At 36.4% G+C, this 22544-nt stretch overlaps 1 protein-coding gene across 2 annotated transcripts; it reads left to right on the top strand.

Annotated features, from left to right (window-relative positions):
- Positions 1–229: 229 nt before the first annotated feature.
- LOC138308317 (4'-phosphopantetheine phosphatase-like) lies at positions 230–21291 on the top strand. Of its 2 annotated transcripts, none has more exons than XM_069249312.1 (17): positions 230–328; positions 1773–1955; positions 2663–2739; positions 3728–3939; positions 4209–4392; positions 5067–5159; positions 6081–6240; positions 7043–7230; positions 8008–8095; positions 8575–8669; positions 10895–11047; positions 12682–12794; positions 13219–13306; positions 13641–13848; positions 14199–14356; positions 17946–18115; positions 18918–21291. In XM_069249312.1, the coding sequence occupies exons 2-17, from the start codon at positions 1853–1855 to the stop codon at positions 19141–19143; spliced, it is 2316 nt and encodes a 771-aa protein (XP_069105413.1). In that variant the 5' UTR covers positions 230–328; positions 1773–1852; the 3' UTR covers positions 19144–21291. The 2 variants fall into 2 exon arrangements, with proteins under 2 accessions (XP_069105413.1, XP_069105412.1); XM_069249311.1 differs by having other exon boundaries at positions 3725–3939.
- The last annotated feature ends 1253 nt before the right edge of the window (positions 21292–22544 follow it).

The following is a 22544-nucleotide window of genomic DNA, read 5'->3' as shown; positions in this document are numbered from 1 at the left end:
TATAAATGCTATTTAAATATCATTTATACAATGTACAATGTACATGTACCTGCTTACACTTTATCAGAGACGTAGTTTATTTAATTATTTTTTTTTATGTCTCTGACTTTATATACATGTAATTTACGTTACGAAAATACATTTGAAAAAAAAAATGTATGCGGGAGTTGAGTTGGGCCGGATTTATTGTATTTAGCTATATGCTCCTATTCGGCATTTAGACGTTTCACTTGCATTGACCTTTGACCGAAAATTTCACTTCCGGAAACGGAAAAAACGTTGTTTACATCGAGGAATGTTGGTTTGAGCTCGATTTTATCGCTAACAGGTAATTAAAGGGCATATCCATTTTGGCACATCCGGGTTAATTAACACGGTGCTAAACTATCCAATGTTGAAAACGTGGTCGGATTTATAAAATATTGTGTGTTCAAACGTGCAGGCCAATCTGCAGGTTTCAGGTCGACTTGATCTGTAAGTGCACGCAGGCACGAGACGACCTTAATCCCTATTGAGATTCCTCCTCTAGACTCTTTTATATTCCGACGTCTGACATGTCTCCCGACGAGAGACATTGTCAGACGTCCGAATATAAAAGAGTCTAGAGGAGGAATCTCAATAGGGATTAGAGTTGACTATTTTGAATAAGTTTGTTTTTGCTTGGTTTTATTTTACTTAACAATAAGTGAACATTTTAAATCATATAATGACCGCGGACAAGCTGATTGGTCAATTGATATGTGTGACAGATGTACATTTTGTGTACATGTAAATTTAGGCCTAATTTGGGCACAGGCGTCTGCATCTGGTTTTGGAAAAATATAATAACCTACCAGTATTATATGAACATATAGTGGTAGGATATTTTATTTTTCCAAAACCAGATGCAGACGCCTGTGATTTGGGGGCAGTAATTAACGTTGAGCACAACCCTGCTTATGGGTAACAGTTAACGTCATTGTACCCAAATTGATACCCCAATTGAGAAAATAGCTGAAACATTTGTTTTGATAAAGTTTACCTCATTTCTCAGTGATGACACCAAAGATGCATCATTTATTGATAAAATATGCTTTGTTTTATGCTACTATTTCTTTTATTTTCTCTGAAACATAACTTTAAAATTGATTACTTGGTCTGAGTAATCAATAAGTTACCCAACTGAGGAATTTTAATATGAAAAGAAAACACATAACTTTGTTTTAAAAATTATTATCAAAAAAGGGCGTCATAATTTTTAGAATGCCTTACAACTGATCTAAGACTCTACATGTATGTTTCTGTGCATGAAATATCAAAGTCTGTTAATTCTGTTGATTTATTGATTACTCAAACAGGTATCTGTTACTCAAATGAATAACTGTTAACCATATGCAGGATTGTGCCCACACAATGAACCTGATTATAATTATATTCATAAATGTAGGATGACCGCAGTTACTTTTCCTTCATTTGATTCTGTTCAGCATCATATTACAGTGTACATAACATTGTAAGGACCAATTCAGACACCTATATATTATTGTACATGTACAACGGTAGCCCTTCAGTACATTTATTATATGATATTTGAAGGAAATTACAATATATGTACGTCTATGATACATGTACATCGTACATTTTCATAACTTTTTCATGAATAAATACAGTAAGTAATTGTAATGATAGTATATGATCTCTTGATCTATCATAATTTTTTCATGAATAACAGTAAGTAATTGTAATGATAGTATATGATCTCTTGATCTACAGTGTACCTATTTATTTTTCAGAAGCCCTAACTTCTTTATAAACTTATCAAGGATGTGTGTTATATATACGATGCATTTTGACTGGTTCTGATCAAGCTAGAATGGCAGCTGACAGTCAGAAGTCTTATGCAGTTAGCATCTCGCTACCGGATGAGCAGGTGTTCAGGAATTTGAAAAATGCAAAACATTTTGCTATTGACATAGGTGTGTATAAGTGTCTCAGCTGACCTTTATTTATAAAAATATGAAAAAAAAGAGAATTGCCAAACTATTTCATTGAACTGCTGGATATCTGTTTACATTTATTGTAACATACTTCTCAATAAAGAATAGTAGTGTTGTTGCGATTAATCAATTTAGTCGATGTCTAGTCGTTTCTACCTGAAAATTGATTAATCGATCTTCATTCATCATGATTGATCACAGTTTGACCAACATTTACAACATGAAATGATAAGAATGTTGTGCGTCCCGGCGGGTGTTTCTCGCCAAGGAAGCTATAGCTAGCTAGCATTTTTTCGGGAAAACAATTTCAATGAAATATAATATAAAACATCTTCATTTTCTGATGTAAATGTGTGAAAGATGATATCCCCGCAACAATATCAAGACATATAGATTTTCCCAGAAACAAAAGTGAAAGTAGATAGGTAATTTGGTAGAAAGGTAAATAAAATGAAATCTATACTCGAAGTGAAGTAAACTTCAGCTAATGATCGACTGTCCATTAGTCGATCATTAGTCACTTGCTTGGAAGTGATGATGGATCATGAAAATGCAACCGATTCCCAACAAAAAAAAAAGAATAGTGATGATGATAGAGACCAGGATGATATATTTTTTTTATCCATGGATTTGGTTATAAAAGACTTTGTTTTGGATATTTTATCATAATTTGTCTGATTCTATAGGTGGTTCCCTGGCAAAGCTAGCTTACAGTTCTACACTACAGAGGAGGACATCCTTGGTATCAGACGAGTCCTCTGAGGTGAGTATTTTATCTGTAGTATGACTTGACAGCCTGAAAAGGTGATCAAATTTAATATACTCATAAATACGTGTACAGTCAATGTCTACATTGTCTGTAAGACAATTTTATTTGTGAAGGGAAAGAACTGTAGATTGTTTTGTAGAAGAATAGGGGAAAAATTAATTTCCGCCAAGTGCCAGGAATCAAATTCGGGTTTCTGGTGTGAAAAACTATGACTCTACTGACTGCGCCAAAGAAGCACATATGCCCTGTCAACTGAATGACAAAAATCATATTTAACACTATGTACAAATTACATCAACTTTCTCCTTTTACAGTTTGTTTAAAAAATAATATGACCAATGACAAGAAAGAATTTTTACATGTACGGTTGATTATGTAGAATTTATTATTTTTGCGGCATATACATACCCTAGCCTGCTTTTATAGAATTATAGAATTATGTTCTCTGTGTGTTTGTCTAAAGCATTTTGGTGTATCAGAGTTACTTCCCTTTGTTTAACACCATCAGTGAATTATCAGAGTTATTTCCCATTTCTTAACACCATTAGTGATCTATCAGAGTTACTTCCCTTTGTTTAACACCATTAGTGATCTATCAGAGTTACTTCCCTTTGTTTAACACCATTAGTGATCTATCAGAGTTACTTCCCTTTGTTTAACACCATTAGTGATCTATCAGAGTTACTTCCCTTTGTTTAACACCATCAGTGATCTATCAGAGTTACTGCTCTATCAGAGTTACTTCCCTTTGTTTAACACCATTAGTGATCTATCAGAGTTACTTCCATTTGTTTAACACCATTAGTGATCTATCAGAGTTACTTCCCTTTGTTTAACACCATTAGTGCTCTATTAGAGTTACTTCCCTTTGCTTAACACCATTAGCGATCTATCATGAATATTTTTCATTTGAAACAAAGGGAAATAACTCTTGATAGATCAGAATGATCTATGGTAATGTTTTCTTTATGTTATAAAGCAGGATGGACCTGGCTGTATCTACCAAGTATCTGAGGAGGATGAGATCACAAACAGACTCCACTTTGTCAAGTTTGAGACACGACTTATTGAGACATGTCTAGACTTCATCCAGAGACAGCTGAAGGGGTCACCAATGAAGGACAAGGTCATCAAGGCTACTGGGGGCGGGGCTCATAAATATCGTGACCTTATCAACTCTAAATTAGGCGTACAGTGAGTATAATATCATATAGGGGACGGGAAGGGGCTCATAAATATAACCTTATCATTCCTGAATTTCTGAATTAAGTACACAAGAGGAAGGCTGATATCATGTTACCAACTCTTGATTGGTAGACAGCATACTAGTTGTTGAATGCAGATCCAAAACTAAAAAATTGTATGTAAAATAACTTAAACAGGAGATTATGCATTATTTGCCCTTGGTCTCTTCTAATTAAAAACCTTTACCATCATGATGATATCATCATGTTTTTCCTCAGGATAGACAAAGAAGATGAAATGCAGTGTTTGATTCAAGGCTGTAACTTCCTGTTACAAAATATCCCAGACGAGGCTTTCTCTTACCATCGCCATGAGAAACCAGAGTACAAGTTCCAGGGAGTGAATCACAATGTCTTCCCTTACCTGCTGGTCAACATAGGGTCAGGGGTCAGTCTTATAAAGGTGAGGTCATGATAAGGTCAGGGGTTAGTCTTATAAAGATGATGTCATGATAAGGTCAAGGGTCAGTCTTATGAAGGTGAGGTCATAGTAGGTCAAGGGTCAAGCCTTATCAAGTTGAGATCAAGATATTGGAAAACTTAACCTTTTTACACAAAAAAACTACACTAAACAACTTTAGGTAGGCAGGTCTAGATCTGAGATGAGGTAAGAGGTCAGTCTTATTGAAAGCTTAAATAGGGTCAGGGGTTAGTCCTTTGAAGGAGAGGCCGGTCTATAGGGTTAGGGTGTCAATATATCTTATAAAGGAGGTATAAACATGGGATCAGGGACATTCTTATACAGGTGATGTGATCATCACAGGGTCAGAGGTGACAACAAGGTCAAGGTCAGTCTTACAAATCTTAGGTCACCATAAAATTGGGGCCAGTGTTCAGTCTTAAAGTGTATAAGTGTAAGGTTAACATACATGTAGTAAATGTGCAAAAAAATGTATGAGGATTATCAAGTCTGTGGCCAGATAACATTTAAGTGGTCATTAGCCAGTCCTCACTGACCAGATGTGGAGAGTAAAATGTATATCAGTATATTATATAAAGCATGCTATGTACGTAGAACAAAGAAGAAATAGAAAATATGTTCTGTATCCAATAAAAATGATGTTATTGCTTTTTTAGGTTGATTCGGAAACAAAGTTTGAGAGAATTGGAGGAACATCAAATGGAGGAGGAACTTTCTGGGGTCTGGGATCACTCCTAACAAAGGCAAAGGTATATCTGGATACTCCATGGCCACCCGAGTCCTTGAACCAATCCTCACTCTAGATACTCCCTGATCCATGGCCACCCGAGTCCTTGAACCAATCCTCACTCTAGATACTCCCTGATCCATGGCCACCCGAGTCCTTGAACCAATCCTCACTCTAGATACTCCCTGATCCATGGCCACCCGAGTCCTTGAACCAATCCTCACTCCCTCATCCAATATGACCCTTGATTCGCTGAACCAATTGCTAATTCTCTTATTCTATGTGCCTCACAAATTATGTGCCTCTAGAGCATGACCGACTGATCCCCTTTGGTAATCCCTAATGTTCTGCTCCCTATAGTTGTCCCATGACTATTTGACCCCATGAAAAGACCCCTTCTTTCCCCAGCTCCCTGACCTCTGAAATCTCCTGTCCCTCTTACCTGATATTCTTCATGCTTGTTCGCCTGACAAGACTGACCAACTGACTCTTGAAGAAATAATGAATCTCATTTTCCCAGTATCAAAGTATGTCCCTACAAACAATTCAAAGACCCACACAACTGATCGACTAATCTCTTGACCTCTGACCTCCTGACTTAAAATTATAACCCCCTGACCCCAAAGGCTCCCCAGTCTATTACCTTCAGTGTGTAATTACTGCCATCAAAAAGTATGGCAGAACTTGGAATTAATATTTTGGAAGCTTATACTTGGTTTAGATATATAATCTGTCTTTGTTACCTCCCTTGAGGGTACATGTCCATTATGACATCATTATTCTTTGTAAAGTATGATATTATGCTTGCCAACACTTGAAATCACAATATTTACCTACCTGTAAAGGCAGATAACTATATATTATATGCAAATACAGAACATATATGTATGTCAGATTTTTAGTCGATTCAGATGTTTTCTGTCATTTTGTTTTCTTGTGACAGACATTTGATGAGCTATTGGAGCTGGCTGAAAATGGCGATCATCGAGAAGTAGATATGTTAGTCAAAGACATATATGGCGGGGAGTATGAGAGTATCGGCCTGACAGGGGACATAATCGCTAGTAGCTTCGGCAAGGCTACACAACCCCATAAAGATCAAGGTATGTCATACAGCAACATACATAAAAATGTTGGTCATTATAGGCCATAATATAGACCATGGTAGCCCAAAGTATGTACCAGGGTAATGTATATTGATAATTCTAGACCAGAACTGATAGACGTCTAATTCAGTACGCCACTCAATTTGTAGCTCTTCTGCTTCTGAAAGCTTCTTCATCACAAGCTGGAAGATCTTCTGAGAAGAGTGCAAATCGAGTTGGCCTTATGGTAGAGCAATTTTGTAACAGGTTATATTAAAGCCACAATACACATAACTATCAACAAAAAGTCAAGTTGGTATTTGACCCCGATATTGTTAGTACAATGTATATACCAAAGAATATTTATAATAATTTCTTATTAACTTTGGTACCGCAGTTGTTAAAAGTGGACTTTTGTAAACATGCCTTCATTTTAAACTGGTCGCCATAGAAGTTACGATTATTGCCGAACTGAAATCGGAAAGTTCATGACCCTTGCTCGGAAGAGTTCAGACAGACGTTACAGTAGTCACATGACGTTCTCGGCAACGATGTTACAATGTCAGCTACCTTTGGCTTTTTTTACTAAATGGGACCCACCTAGCGATGTTCAATATTTATTTGATTTTTATCAAAAGTTTCCTAATCATTGTAGCTCATCTTGACTACGATTTAGTTCTGTTTCTGTGTGATTTACAACATGATTTTTTTCAACATTCTTCTAAATCATAAAAATATAAGACAGATACCGATATTGGGACCTTAAGGTAAACTGTTATACAATCTAAATTTAATGTTGATGATTTTGTAATCCCTATAGAGTCACCATTTAAAGAAGAAGACATCGCCCGCTCTTTACTGTTGTCCATTAGTAACGACATCGGTCAGATCGCCTGTCTACACGCCCGGATGCACAAACTGACCAAGATCTATTTTGGAGGTTATTTTATCAGAGGTCACCCACTGACCATGAGAACTATCACATTCGCCATCAACTTCTGGTCAAAGGTCAGTTCTGTCTATCAGACATGGGCTGCTGTTTATTAACTTGTTATCTTGTTGGATTAAATGTAGCAAAAGGTTGTCAGCTTCTTGTAGAGTACAGTTGTTTAAAACTGACAATTGTGAAATAAAGTCACTACGGAAATATGTTAGGTTAAAGTATCCCTTCTAACTTAAAAGTAGTTACTTTTTTCAGACTCCATTACAGTAATACTTACATTGATCGGTGGAATGTCAAACTCTAAGCTAGAGGTCATGAGTTTTGATTCCTGGCAGAGATCTCTAATATTCAGAGATTTATATTAAAGTCATAGTGGACTCTGTTACATTGGCTGTTAACCCTGTGGAAACTAGAGGATGAGTTCTTTCTAAGAGGGGTAGAATGTAAACTCTGGTGAATACTAGCTGCAAAATACCTCATGGCTAAGAACACTTCGATTCTCTATAGCTCGAACAGTTGTTCATAAGTCTAATAATCCAGAGGTTATAAGTTCATTCCCTGGCAGAGGCAGTAGTTCAATTTCATATATAAAATTCAATCCTTTGTTAGATGCAGAATCTTAGTTTAAATAGCAATATTTACAGTGTTATAGGATTTTGAGTTTAAGAAATAACTTTATTGCTGAAAATAAATTATAATTGTTATTAAAGATTGTCTATTAACTTCACTTTGTTTGAACTCTAGGTATTGCTAAATGTGACATCAATATTTTCAGTGAGAATTCTAGACCAGTTTGAACTGAAACTTTGATTTAAACTTTATGTTATATTGATATTTTACAGGAAGAGATTCAGCCCCTCTTCCTACGACATGAGGGCTATCTGGGAGCTATTGGTGCCTTTCTGAGAGGGGCTGAAGAGAATGAGTCAGGTAGGTATTAAAGATCATCTGAAAAAGGGCAGGTCTATAGGGTAAAATTTCTTTGATGAAATCTAATTTCAGTACAAATTGATGTTCAATGGGTCAGTACAAATTCTGACTTGTAAAAGGTATCTGAAGTGTGTGTGTGTGGTGGTGGTGGTGGGATGGGAGGTGATTTAGGATCTCCAGAATAAATTGGCTTCCTAGACGACAGTTTATTTTGTTACTTCTAAAGTATTTTTGATATGCAACAATACAGTACGTACAATGGCCTTTCTGTAAATATGTCACATGCACATCTACATATTTCAATAAATAGTTTTTAAGGTCCGGTATTAAAACTGCACCGTAACATGGGAGTCTGCTGTTCAACCAATTTCTTATTGAACACTATTTTGCTGTGTTGGTTAGACACAACTTAATGTTTCAAAAGTGTCTCGTCATGATGTACCTCTATTTGGGTAGTTAATACTGTTTATGTATTGCAGGAAGTCAGTGGGGAGAAAACTACGCCCGCAGTTCCGGTCTCAGTAGTACACAGCAGTCGACCAACCGCGACTGCAAACGAACCAGAAGCACCACTGTAAGTATATATACTCGTCTAGTTCTTAGTAATGGTCACAACAATTGACCAACCATGAATACATATGATTTTCTTCACATGCTGAATCTTTAATTCACTTTCAAATCTTACCATGGGATGGCCAGTTGCTTTGTACTTAAAGTATCCCTTCACATTAACATTAGAATATTACGGCGGCGTATTAGGGCCACTACAAAATTTTATTTATCTTGTACGTACAAGTTATTATCTTGTACGTACAAGTTAGTATCTTGTACGTACAAGTTAGTATCTTGTACGTACAAGATAGTATCTTGTACGTACAACTTAGTATCTTGTACGTACAACTTAGTATCTTGTACGTACAACTTAGTATCTTGTACGTACAAGATAGTATCTTGTACGTACAAGATAGTACCTTGTTCGTACAAGTTAGTATCTTGTTCGTACAAGTTATTATCTTGTACGTACAACTTAGTATCTTGTACGTACAAGTTAGTATCTTGTACGTACAAGTTACTATCTTGTACGTACAACTTATAGTATCTTGTACGTACAAGATAGTATCTTGTACGTACAACTTAGTATCTTGAACATACAAGTTGAGTTGAACTGCTGTTCATCACCGCAGAATTGAGTCACCCGCCTGATATTTTTCGTAATTAAAGATAGTCGGTCTACTTTACATTGCTTCAAGCACGATCACAGGTTTATTAACTTATTTGACAATATTAAAAATATGAATATATATTAATGAGAACAATATCTTTTTCACAATCGTAATTTGAAATTGCCGGATTATGAGTTGAAACTGTATAGTCACTTGCATTATTTTGAAACTGACACTGTATAGTTCCTTTCGAGAAAACTGTATAGTCGCTTGTTTTATAGATAAGATATATTTAGTGATAAAACGGATATAATTCATCTCTGATGAATGATAAGTTTGATCTATTAAACAAATTCGTAATTTTCTTCAGTAATAAAAGTTAAATACTTCACAATGGTGCCATTATTGGAAATGTTTGAGCATTTATTTTACTTCAGAATAGTAGTATTGAAAATAATTAACTGTCTCCGAAAAAAAATCCTAGGCATTATGCCCTAATTCGAATGAGTTACTGATTGCAAAGACAACAAAAGCAAAACAAAATATTTCATATGTGTTTTTGTGTTTATTAGACATATATACACACATCAATTATTGTCCAAATGATGATCATAGTAAATACTCTGTTATAAACATTTACATATAAGTGTTCGGAAACTTATCACAGCATTACAACTCCACAACATATATTCTTTTCTCCCTTTGGCTTAAACAAAGTTTACGTAATATACGTATAGCATGCGATGCCATTGTGAGAGTAAACCAGCCAAAGCCTTTAATACCGAGAGTTTCAACATTATACTATCTTGTACGTACAAGATACTAAGTTGTACGTACAAGATACTAAGTTGTACGTACAAGATACTAACTTGTACGTACAAGATACTAACTTGTACGTACAATATACTAACTTGTACGTACAAGATACTATCTTGTACGTACAAGATACTAACTTGTACGTACAAGATACTAAGTTGTACGTACAAGATAATAACTTGTATGTACAAGATACTAACTTGTACGTACAAGATACTAAGTTGTACGTACAAGATACTAACTTGTACGTACAATATACTAACTTGTACGTACAAGATACTATCTTGTACGTACAAGATACTAACTTGTACGTACAAGATACTAACTTGTACGTACAAGATACTAACTTGTACGTACAAGATACTAACTTGTACGTACAAGATACTATCTTGTTCGTACAAGATACTAACTTGTACACAAGATACTAACTTGTACGTACAAGATAATAACTTGTACGTACAAGATAAATAAAAGTTTGTAGTGGCCCTAATACGCCGCCGTAGAATATAGCTTGGTCCCTGGCTAGATGCTAGCAAGTACTGACTAAAGGTTGGTGTTTTTTTTCCAAAGTCATTTATCTTGTCTTCACCTTCTAAACCTGGTACATCCTTATCAAGTGAACTTTACTTTAATGGGATGTCAAAAAATAATTTAGAATTAATTTACATTCTATATTGTTAAATTTGAAAGAAAATCAGAAATATTACTAATTAACAGCATGAATCAGAATGATATTGTATACAGTAATTAAAACAAATTAAATGAGAACAAATCAAATAAGATTTGTGTTTATTGAATGAGTTTTTGTCCTAATTAACAGTTTGATATGCTGGAGTTAGACAAGGTGAATGCCCGTAGCCATTGTCCTGTATTACTGAACCCAGACACATACAATCCGGACATGGTCGACTTGACCAAGGACTCAGACGCTCGCGAGTATTGGCTCGACTGCTTCTCACATACTGTAGATAAGGTAGGTTTATTAAGATTACTGTTTAATGTTTTGATAGTCTTTAATTTTCAAGAAGATTGATGGGGGTGGGGAATTCAGAAGATATGTGGGGCTGGGGTATTCAGAAGATATGTGGGCGTGGGGAATTCAGAAGAAAGGTGGGGGCGGGGGATTCAGATGATAGGTGGGGGTGGGGGATTCAGATGATAGGTGGGGGTGGCGGATTCAGAAGATAGGTGGAGGTTGGGAATTCGGAAGATAGATGGGGGTGGGGGATTCAGAAGATAGGTGGGGTAGGGGATTTAGAAGATAGGTGGGGGTGGGGGAATTCAGAAGATAGGTGGGGTAGGGGATTTAGAAGATAGGTGGGGGTGGGGGATTCAGAAGATAGGTTGGGGTGGGGGATTCAGATGATAGGTGGGGTGGGGGATTCAGAAGATAGGTGGGGTAGGGGATTTAGAAGATAGGTGGGGGTGGGGGATTCAGAAGATAGGTGGGGGTGGGGGATTCAGAAGATAGGTGGGGGTGGGGGATTCAGAAGAAAGGTGGGGGTGGGGGATTCAGAAGATAGGTGGGGGATTCAGAAGATAGGTGGGGTGGGGGATTCAGAAGAAAGGTGGGGGTGGGGGATTCAGAAGATAGGTGGGGGTGAGGGATTCAGAAGAAAGGTGGGAGTAGGGGATTCAGAAGATAGGTGGGGTGGGGGTATTCAGAAGATAGGTGGGGGTGGGGGATTCAGATGATAGGTGGGAGTAGGGGGATTCAGAAGATAGGTGGGAGTAGGGGATTCAGAAGATAGGTGGGGGTGGGGGATTCAGAAGATAGGTGGGGTGGGGGATTCAGAAGATAGGTGGGATGTGGGGGATTCAGAGATAGGTAGGGGGATGGGGGATTCAGATGATAGGTGGGGGTGGGGGATTCAGAAGATAGGTGGGGAGGGGGGATTCAGAAGATAGGTGGGGGTGGGGGATTCAGAAGATAGGTGGGAAGGGGGGATTTAGAAGATAGGTGGTACTTGAAAATTTGCTGATTTTTGTTTTCTGAAATGAGAAGTATATATTTGGGATAAGTAAAATGCTGGATTGATGTATTTGGGATCTAGTCTTAGGATAAAATTAGTTGGCTTACAGATATACATTTAAGGGTAAGAAAACTAAATTGGTTGTCGAATTTTCTTGTGAAATGCTTACATATGTACTAGGCATACGACTGCACATTCTTTACTGAGGTTAAACTAGCCCCTATAACACATTTTTATGTAACTGAAAGGTTTTCTGTTAAATTGTTTAAAGATGCTTCACCGCCGACAGAGCATAAATGACATTCATCATTTGAACAATAATTGGTGTTTAACCGTGAATATAAAGGTCTATTTAACACAAAAAATAATATAAGATAATTAATTTTGCCTTTGGTGAATGCGAACTTTGAACTTGAAGTAAAATTAGAAACTCAAACTTTTCAAAGGTGGTAATGGTGTAAAGTAAGTAAATTTTGTAACTGAAGAAAAATACTAAATCGTCTGCTTCTGTTTTTGATAGCGAAAATATACCATTTGGCAGCGGTGGAGCATCTTTAATGATTATAATTAAAAAAAAAAAAATGTTGTCATGGTGAAACTAAACGATGATGCTGAAGCTATTTTCCACTTGTAGACTAAAGGCCTTGCCATTAAAAGTCAGGCAAACTCACTTGATGTTGAAGAGAGAGCAAATAAATTCAAGGACAGCTACCTGGAACGTCTAAACGGCCTCAAAGAAAATCCATGGTACATTTGTCTTAATGCTGAACTAGTATATCAGTGAGCAGTGCATGAACTGCCATCTGCTTATTTTGATGTCATTTTCACTTTCACTTTTGAATCACAACATTGTGCCAGTGGGGATCAAGAGGGTTGTTGAAATAACTGTTCCACCCTTTGAAATGTTGTTGTAAAATTGTTATCAAAATGTGTATATAAGCGTTGAACTGCATTATCAAAATAACATTTACCTGGTATAAGCTTTGAACTGCAGTTGGCAATTATTGGAGGATGAATGGCAACTGGACATCTAAAAATTCCGCATGAAGTGCTAGAACACTTTATTAAATTTTCCTCCGTCTATTTAGCATTCATCCTGTAATAATTGCCAACCGAAAACAGTCAGTTAATGGGTTAGTACCTAATAGTATAATAATATTTGATTGAACAGTGCTTATGGATCTCTGACGGTGAGATTTTTACTGGACACTAGCAGTCATTTACTTAGAGACTTCCTCTTTACAGACCCATATTCACAGGTAAGTGTAGAGTAAACGACTGTATATACATTATATTAATTAGTTAATAGTTGCTAATCATACAATAGTCATATATAATTACTAAGTATCCAATTCATTAAATTAAATTAACACTGAAGGCATTAGCATGTAAACAAGTATCTTCAGTCATAAACATAGAATAAAACTGGTCAGCAGGTTCATCACCAATTAAGACTTGTGGCATATTTATTTATAATTATAGTAAATATCACATAGCTATTCTCTATTGTAATATTTATATTTCATATTCCTTTCATGAAATGAATTATGATCGTAATAAATACATTTCTCTGTGAAAATTCAAATAAAACAGCAAAAACAGACAGAGAATGAACTCGCTCTGCGGAACCTGCCCAGTCGTCTACAGTTCCTGGACAGTATGGCCGATACTGACCGACCTCTGAATCTGGCCCGAGGTGTCCTGGCTGGTAATGTGTTCGACTGGGGGGCTAAGGAAGTGGTCAAGATGATTGAATCTGGACAAGAGTTTGGCTTCAATCAGGCCCTGGACAAAGTAGAAGGTATTGATATAATTAAATATATTTTATTAATTGATATCAATATGACAGAGAAATTAAAAATTAAACTGTGAAGTAATCATACTTATTTTGGTGAGTTTGAATTTTTAGCAGAAAGGCGATCTTGAACAGGTGAACTCAATGAGGAAATTGAGCTTTTATCATGTATGATAATAGCTAATTATAACGTATAAGATATATACAGAAAACACAATTGGCGTATTCATATTTTAGCACAGCATTGCTGGGGTAAAAGGCACTAAAATCAGATCACTACTAAAATAGATACATTTACAGTATAATGCTGTTTTAATTAATGATTAATTAGATATTGCCTCTGATTGGGTTTTAAGCACGTCCTTGGTTGTGTGACTACTTTGACTCCTGGTCTGAGAGACTGAACAGGTCTCCTCCTCATCGCTGTGCTGCCGTGTTTTGTGACAATAGTGGTGCCGATATAATACTAGGATTATTCCCCTTTGTAAGAGATCTTCTAATACGAGGAACTAAGGTTAGTACATTTATATGTTAAAGGGTGGTTAGGTGGTGAAGTGATATAATTCTTTCACCTTGCAGAGGGAGAGTCAGGGGCATCTGTCGATCATGTCAAAAATTGTGGGATTTGTCAGGCACTGTGGTGTCCTCTCACTTTCTGACCTTTTGTGTGCTTATAACTTGGCCATCAAAAGTGATTTGTATATGTAAATTATATATCAATTTAAAGTTGTATGGTCTATCACTTTCGCTCTTTTTGTCATAGTGAAAACTCTTTAAGTATTATACACATTTTTCTCCGTCTGTCCGAGGTTTAAACTTTCTACTTTTACCACTTTTTATAAAGTTGCAACTTGTTTTTCCGATATTACCCAAAAGTTTGAAACATGGCGTTGACTGTGGCGGTTCTTTCAAAACGTGTGATAATTCATGCGACATTTACCGCTATGTCAATAGAATATTGGTGTTTTCATGGATCTGAACCATCACATAAAAGCATTCATATTCACACATTGTATGTTTTATGAGAGTTTGTGATGGTGAAATTTACAAGAAATACAACTTTAAATCAAAGGTTATACTTATCATGTTATTATGAAGGATTTGACATTAGACTAGTATCTGCATACTGCATTGAAGGTCTTGAAAAGTACACTGTGTACTCTTATAACTATCAAATCAAAGATAATGACTGATTTAAAAAAATCAACTCAACTTTGATCAGTGAGAGTAATGCTTTGGTCAAAATCCTCCGATAAGGCTTAGGATGTACTCCTGACGGTGGGCGTGGCTCTCAGGCAGCATCAGGAGGTGCCCGAGGAATTTAAAGTTAAAATTCTCCCATATCCCTTAGACTTTCATAATCGGCCACGTATCCTTCACACATCGTTTAGTATCCTCCGATATCTGTACGGGAAACGAGTGGCAATCACACCACCCGACATTCGGCCGAGCCTGGTACAACTATATTTTATTAGGTCACCTGAGACGAAGTCTCAAGTGACCTATTCTAATCGCCTTTTGTCCGTCGTCGTCCGTCGTCCGTCGTGCGTCGTGCGTCGTGCGTCGTCCGTCGTCCGTCGTCCGTCGTATGTCCGTAAACAATTTACATTTTCGACTTCTTCTCCAAAACTGCTGAAGCAATTTCAATGAAATTTTGCACAAACCTTCTAAGGCATAAGGCCAATCAAAATTGTGAATTATATGGTCCCCACCCCCCAGGGAGCTATGGGAGGGGCCAAAAGGGGTAAAATTGACTAAAATTTCAAAAATCTTCTTCTCCACTCACAGATGTGATGGAATTAAATACTCTTCATAGATAGAAAGGTCATAAGGTCCTTTACAAAAATTGTGAATTATATGACCCTGGGGTCTCAGGTTTCCCCCTGGGGAGGGGGTTAAGTTTACTATAGTTTATATAGGGAAAACACATTTTTGAGTATTATTTGATCATTTGTAATAGGAAATGGATCAAATATTGTCAGAATTATCAGTATGAGATTGCCATTGAATCCTATTAACCAATTTTCCATGACTGACCCCCAGGGGCCTTAGGGGCGGGGTCAAAAGGGGTCAAATAGGCTATATCTTCAAAAATCTTCTTCTGAAATTCTGGAAATGGTAGAATCACATACTCTCCATAGATGGAAAGGTCTTGAGGTCCTTTACCAAAATTGTGAATTATATGACCCTGGGGTCTCACGTTTCCCCCTGGGGAGGGGGTCAAGTTTACTATAGTTTATATAGTGAAAACACATTTATGAGCATTTTTTGCTCAATTTTAATACGAAATGAGTCAAACTTGTTTAAAATTATAAGCATGAGATAACATTTTAATATCATATCTATATTGGTCCTGGTCAACCCCCTCGGGGCAGAGGGGCGGGGCCAAAATGGGCAAATAGGCTAAAACTTTAAAAATCTTCTTCTTAAATACTGGAAATGGTAGAATCAAATACTCTTCATAGATGGACAGGTCTTAAGGTGTTTTATGAAAATTGTGAATTATATGACCCTTGAGTCTCAGGTTTCCCCCTAGGGAGGGGGTTAAGTTTACTATATATAAGTTTATATATGGAAAACACAATTTTAAGCATTATTTAGTCATTATAATAGGAAATTAGTCAATTGTAGTCAGAATTATCCCTATGTGATGGCCATTGAATCTTATTACCAAATTTTTCCATGACTGATCCCTAGGGGCCTTAGGGGCGGTCCCAAAACCGGTCAAATAGGCTAAAACTTCAAAAATCTTCTTCGGAAATTCTGGAACTGGTAGAATCAAATACTCTGCATAGATGGAAAGGTCTTAAAGTCCTTTACAAAAATTGTGAATAATATGACCCTGGGGTCTCATGTTTCCCCCTGGGGAGGGGGTCAAGTTTACTTTAGTTTATATAGGAAAAACACATTTATGAACATTATTTGCCTAATTTTCATAGGAAATTAGTCAAACTGGGTTAGAATTATTAGCCTGAAATAGCATTTTAACATCATATCCATACTGGTCATGGCTGACCCCCAGGGGCCAGAGGGGCGGAGCCAAAAGGGGTCAAAATGGTAATTTCAAAAATCTTCTTTTTGAATTCACAGATTTGATGGAACCAGATACTCTTGATAGATTGGAAGGTCTTAAGGCCCTTTACAAAAATTTGTGAATTTCATGGCCCTGGGATCTCAGATTTTCCCCTAGGGAGGGGGTCAATTTTACTATAGTTTATATAGGAAAACACATTTAGGAACATTATTTGCTTAGTTTTCATAGGAAATTAGTCAATCTGGGTTAGAATTATTAGCCTGAGATAGCATTTAACATCATATCCATATTGGTCCTGGCCGACCCCCAGGGGCGAGAGGGGTGGGGCCAAAAGGGGTCAAAATGGATAACATTTCAAAAATCTTTCTCCTGAATTCACAGATTTGATGGAACCAAATAATCTTCATAGATTAAAAATTTATAAAATCACCGACTGACTTCAAGGGCCTGATGGGCCAATATATATTTATAGCGTTTATATGCATGTCTTTGTTTCATTCTATGTCTGAACTCAGGTGACCGCTAAGGCCCATGGGCCTCTTGTTGTCTGTAAAATACTTGGGCAATATTTGAACAATGTCCCGTGAATAGGCCGGTTATCACCCGGACATCATATCTGGCCCCAAAAAAGTCTCTTTGGAAACAGAAACCGTACGATTTTACCACACAGCCTCCATTTTATATATATGATGTGTGACAAATTTTTTGACCGGTGTTGTCTGATGTCGGAAAAATGGCCAAAACCAGCGATGTACTCCTGATTACACCCTATTACCGGATATCGGCCAATCATTGTGGCTGTAGCATTACATTAAATTAAGGTGATTCTATCATATGCTTTGCAGGACCAAAATAATCTTTTGCTACATCTTGAATTGAGCTTACTGTAAACCAATTTACTTTCCTGAATACAATATTTCGAATAACCTTACAGTTATTTTCAACACATTCATGAATACATATTAAATTCACAATCAAGCGCTCTTACTGATGATTGTGCATTCATGTTGTGCTTTGAATGATTATTTCCAAAGGATTTGTGTTTGAGCTCATGTTTTATGTTTACCAGGTGATTCTATGTGCCAACTCCCGTCCTACTCTGAACGATGTTACATACAATGAACTGAACATACTCGTAAAGAGAGTGTCCGAGATCTGTCCTGTCATTGACAAAGCCGTGAAGGAACATCGACTGATTCCAATGGAGTCAGGACAGGAATCACCTTGTCTGGATCTCAGGTAACCCAACATAACTATCTCATATCAGGTAACCCAACTTTCGTATTTTATCTCAAGTAACCCAACTTTTGTATTTTATCTCCGGTAACCTAAATAACCCGTGGACAATTATCTTAGATAACCCTACCAATTTCTATCACTTTACCCAAACCCACCCTTATATTGCATTTAACCCAACAAGTCTATATTTTTCAAGTAACCCCACCTAGGAAAAGATCCAGAAGAAGGGAGGGGGTTAGGAGGGAAACTCTGATGATGGTATAATGGTGACCTCCCCTCTTAACCCATGCCTGCCAGCTATAAAGTATCACAGCTGGTAACTCCCCTTCATGTAACAGGTCATTTCCCTGGTATATCTGATATTCTGTTTCGTAGGTTGTAAGTGAAACCTTAAAACTGTATGTTTTGACCTTTGACATTTTGTTTTAGGTTAGTTTTAAAATTGTGTATTTGTTTTTTGACCTTTGACTATTTTTTCTAGGTCGGTCAATGAGCTTTAAAATTGTATGTTTGGGTTTTGACCTTTGACTATTTTGTTCTAGGTTGGTCAATGAGCCTTAAAAGTGTGTGTTTTGGTTTTGACCTTTTGTTTCTAGGTCAGTCAATGAGTCCCTTATTAATGCTGCATTATGTTTTGACCTTTGGCCTTTTGTGATGGAGGTTGATCAACCAATATTGCAATCTGGCGAGAAGTTTATTTTTTGTTTTGACCTTTGGACTTACATGTATGTGATAGAGGTTGATCAACTGATCTGGTGAAATGTTTATGTCTTGTCTTGACCTATGACCTTTCCTTTTCTAGGTTAATAGACCAGTCCCTTGTGAAGGCTATGGAGAGAGAACAGACTGATCTAATTGTGATAGAAGGAATGGGCAGAGCTGTGCACACAAACTTTGATGCCAAATTCTCCTGTGAGTCCCTAAAAGTTGCGATCCTCAAAAACAAGTGGCTGGCCAACCGTTTTGGAGGTGAAATGTTCAGTGTGATATTTAAGTATGAAACACCTTCCACGGAAGACAACAGCTGATACACTGATGTATGGGATAGTAAATTATGTGAATTAGGAGACATTTAAACGAGAAAAATCTAGGATGAGTTATCAAAATAATGATGAAGTTTTTGATGGAACTTTTTCTAAATTGTTATGTTTATCCTTAATGATATGCTGTAACTGAAATGGAACATTCTTTTTATTTATTTATTTAGAAGGAAGTTTTGAGATGAAGAAATAACTATCATGTTAAGTTTATTGATTATTAATATTTAATCCGAAGAAGATAGACACAAAATGAGAGTGATTGTTATATGGTGATTGAGAAATCTTAAAATCTGCAACATTGTGATAAAATAACTAAATTTAGTCTGAATTGACTAATTGGTCTTGTGATACTCAGAGTAAGAATGTATTTCGAGATGATAATATTCTTTGGTTTGTTATATTGTTATACATACAGATATAATGTAACAGGATAAGATAAGACAAGAGCTATGTAAAGATAAATGGAGATTCCATATAATAAGTTATTTTCACAAAGATAATACTTTCGTTATTTCGTGGGATAACATTTTTAATCACTATGATTGTTAAATGTTTGAATCATATTTGCATTAATATCATGAACATTTAAAATGGCTAAAATTTAATTCTCTCATTGTTCATTAAAATTGAAAAAAAAATGGTCCTGCATTAATTACCAGCTAGTCAGTTATTCAAGATACTATTTGTGTAAACATTTAACCGAGGTGAGACAGGAGATCTCAACCCTCGGGATAAGATTCTTAAGCTGTTAAACACTCGGCACACCATCGTAACCCAGGTGAAACAGGAGATCTCAACCCTCGGGATAAGATTCTTAAGCTGTTAAACACTCGGCACACCATTGTAACCCAGGTGAAACAGGAGATCTCAACCCTCGGGATAAGATTCTTAAGCTGTTAAACACTCGGCACACCATTGTAACCCAGGTGAAACAGGAGATCTCAACCCTTGGGATAAGATTCTTAAGCTGTTAAACACTCGGCACACCATTGTGTTTGAACAACTTAAAAATCTTACCCCACAGGTTGAGATTCTCCTGTCTCACCCCAATGGGAGTGAAAGATTCTATTATTCCTTAATAACTGTGAGATAATCCTGTATGGGAGATACATTTGACACCATTCTGTTGGTTCCTGTTCATACTAAAGTTATCACCATCTGAATCCGTTTGAAACCTATTATATTACATGTATAATGGTACAGAATGTAACCAACACAAATATATATTTTTCTAGCTAACTAGCATTCTGATATATCAGTCAGCTGAGAGTTACTTTTCAGTGTTTCACTTTGTCAGTACTAAAGGGAAGTAACTCTAGCTTATAGATAAGATTAGCAAACTAGCAACTATAGGCTACTAGCTATAGGTTGTGATAGCAGTATATATTATTGACCTAATAAGGATACAGATTTTGATAGAGAAATGTTTGTAAAGGGATCCATTTATACTGTACTACTGCCTAAAATAATGTTGAATAACTTGTTCAGGTAAATGATCTCATTATGCACATTTTTCGTGATTATTTTTAATAAATAAAATCTTTACCGTAATTTATGTGTGTATCAATAACACCATCACTGCTACAATTCCCAGATAAATAATTAGAACGTAGACTACACTGCACATGTTGATTTTGTAGTAGGAATGTTTAACCGGTGCCATGTAGATCCTATATACTTAAAGGGACAATTAATTCTACGAGAACATTAAAATATGTATATATTTCGGAAAACCTCCAGTTCTAATGGAAATTAGATCAGTCGGTTTTACTGTGATATGTCAGAAAATCCCATGGTGGTGAAATGCGTGTGAAATGTTCAAACTCACTCGCTGTCCGCCATTACACATTGTGGTCGAATATCTTGTATGCCGAACCCAGTCCCTTGCTCGTAGAGTAATGCTACTTTTGTCTAGAACAGCTCAAATCGCTCTGATAGAAGTGTGTTTACCTTATTAGGTGAATTGTCTTGCCTAAAAAATCATTATATCACCTCCACAGCGGTTATGTAGTTCATTTGTTTAACGTGCATGACTTTGACTTGGATATTGGTACAGCGTACATATTGTACCTGCTTAATCGTATTGATCAACGATTTGTAATTACAGCGGTATCAATTAAAATACTAAACAATGACGTGGAATTTGTCAATATCTTATGTTATATGTTTCATAAGAAATGTAGAACAATACATTTATGCCATATCTTGCTTCTTGGTTATGTAAAAGAATTAGCGTGAGTGAATTGTCCCTTTAATATGTACATTTATTTGTACAATAATTTATCAAAATAAATTTTGATTTATATGTATTTTTTTTTATGTTTACGAAGGAGATGGATTACTGCCACCAAAATTTTCCTGTCGGATTATAATTCAGATCTTTAATCTCGCTTCGTTTCACTGAGGATCTGACAACATTCGTCAGGGGTCACATTTTGTTGACCTTTATGGCTCCTGTACTTCAGTTTGAATGCATATCCTCCATCTGGTGTTTTGTCATTGCATAGAATATAAAATGAAGATGTATGTAGAATGTGACAACTCAGTAGTATATGTAAGTTGCTCTCTATGAGAGAAACAACTACATACACAACAGGATTCTGCAAATTCTGTTTTGTCCACCAAAAAAAAGCTTCTTGAAGTACACACTTGGTAAATGTAGTAATATAGGAGTTTAGAGATCCCAAAATAACGGGAGTAGAGTACAATTTACCGTATATTAGTCCAACCATCAGGTGATTATGACGTCACAAAACTCAATGTCAAATGATGATGTCTTAATCACAAGATGGTGGAACTAATCGGCGGTAAATTATACTTTAGTCACGTTGTTTGGGGATCTCATAACCCCTGTATTGGATTGGCTAATCAGAAAGGTCACCAGAGTGGATTGGCTAATCAGAAAGGTCACCAGAGTGTTACACTCTTAATTGGATGTTGTTAGATCCTGTATGAATAAAGAGAGAATAAAGATGTAAATTTTATTGAGACTGCACAAGTTTCCTCCTGTAATGTTATCATGTATCACTATGCTCAATCAGAGTTGATTACTTCCCTTTATTTCACTCGGTCAGTACTCAAGGGGAAGCAGAGTGAAATCAGGGGAAGTAATACAAAAGTTTATAAAATTAATCCTTCATCTCTCAATCACAATATTTACTGACTGAAGTATTAATTTTCTTTTCAGTTTCTGAAAGTTATACTTACAATTCCTTATCTCCTATTCCTTTGTATTTACAAGGATTAATATCCACATACATTTTTTGCTTTCTGAATGTTTGATTTCAACCTACTACTCCTTTGTTTACAAGGCTTTAGATCCTTCAAACCTATATTAACAGATTACTTATTGCAAAATTTTCAAGAATTACTTCAAGTACCGTCGACCC

This window comes from Argopecten irradians, chromosome 14, assembly GCF_041381155.1.
Source record: "Argopecten irradians isolate NY chromosome 14, Ai_NY, whole genome shotgun sequence".
NCBI lineage: Eukaryota > Metazoa > Mollusca > Bivalvia > Pectinida > Pectinidae > Argopecten > Argopecten irradians.
The sequence above is the reverse complement of the archived record's forward strand: the minus strand, read 5'-3'. Positions and strand labels throughout refer to the sequence as shown.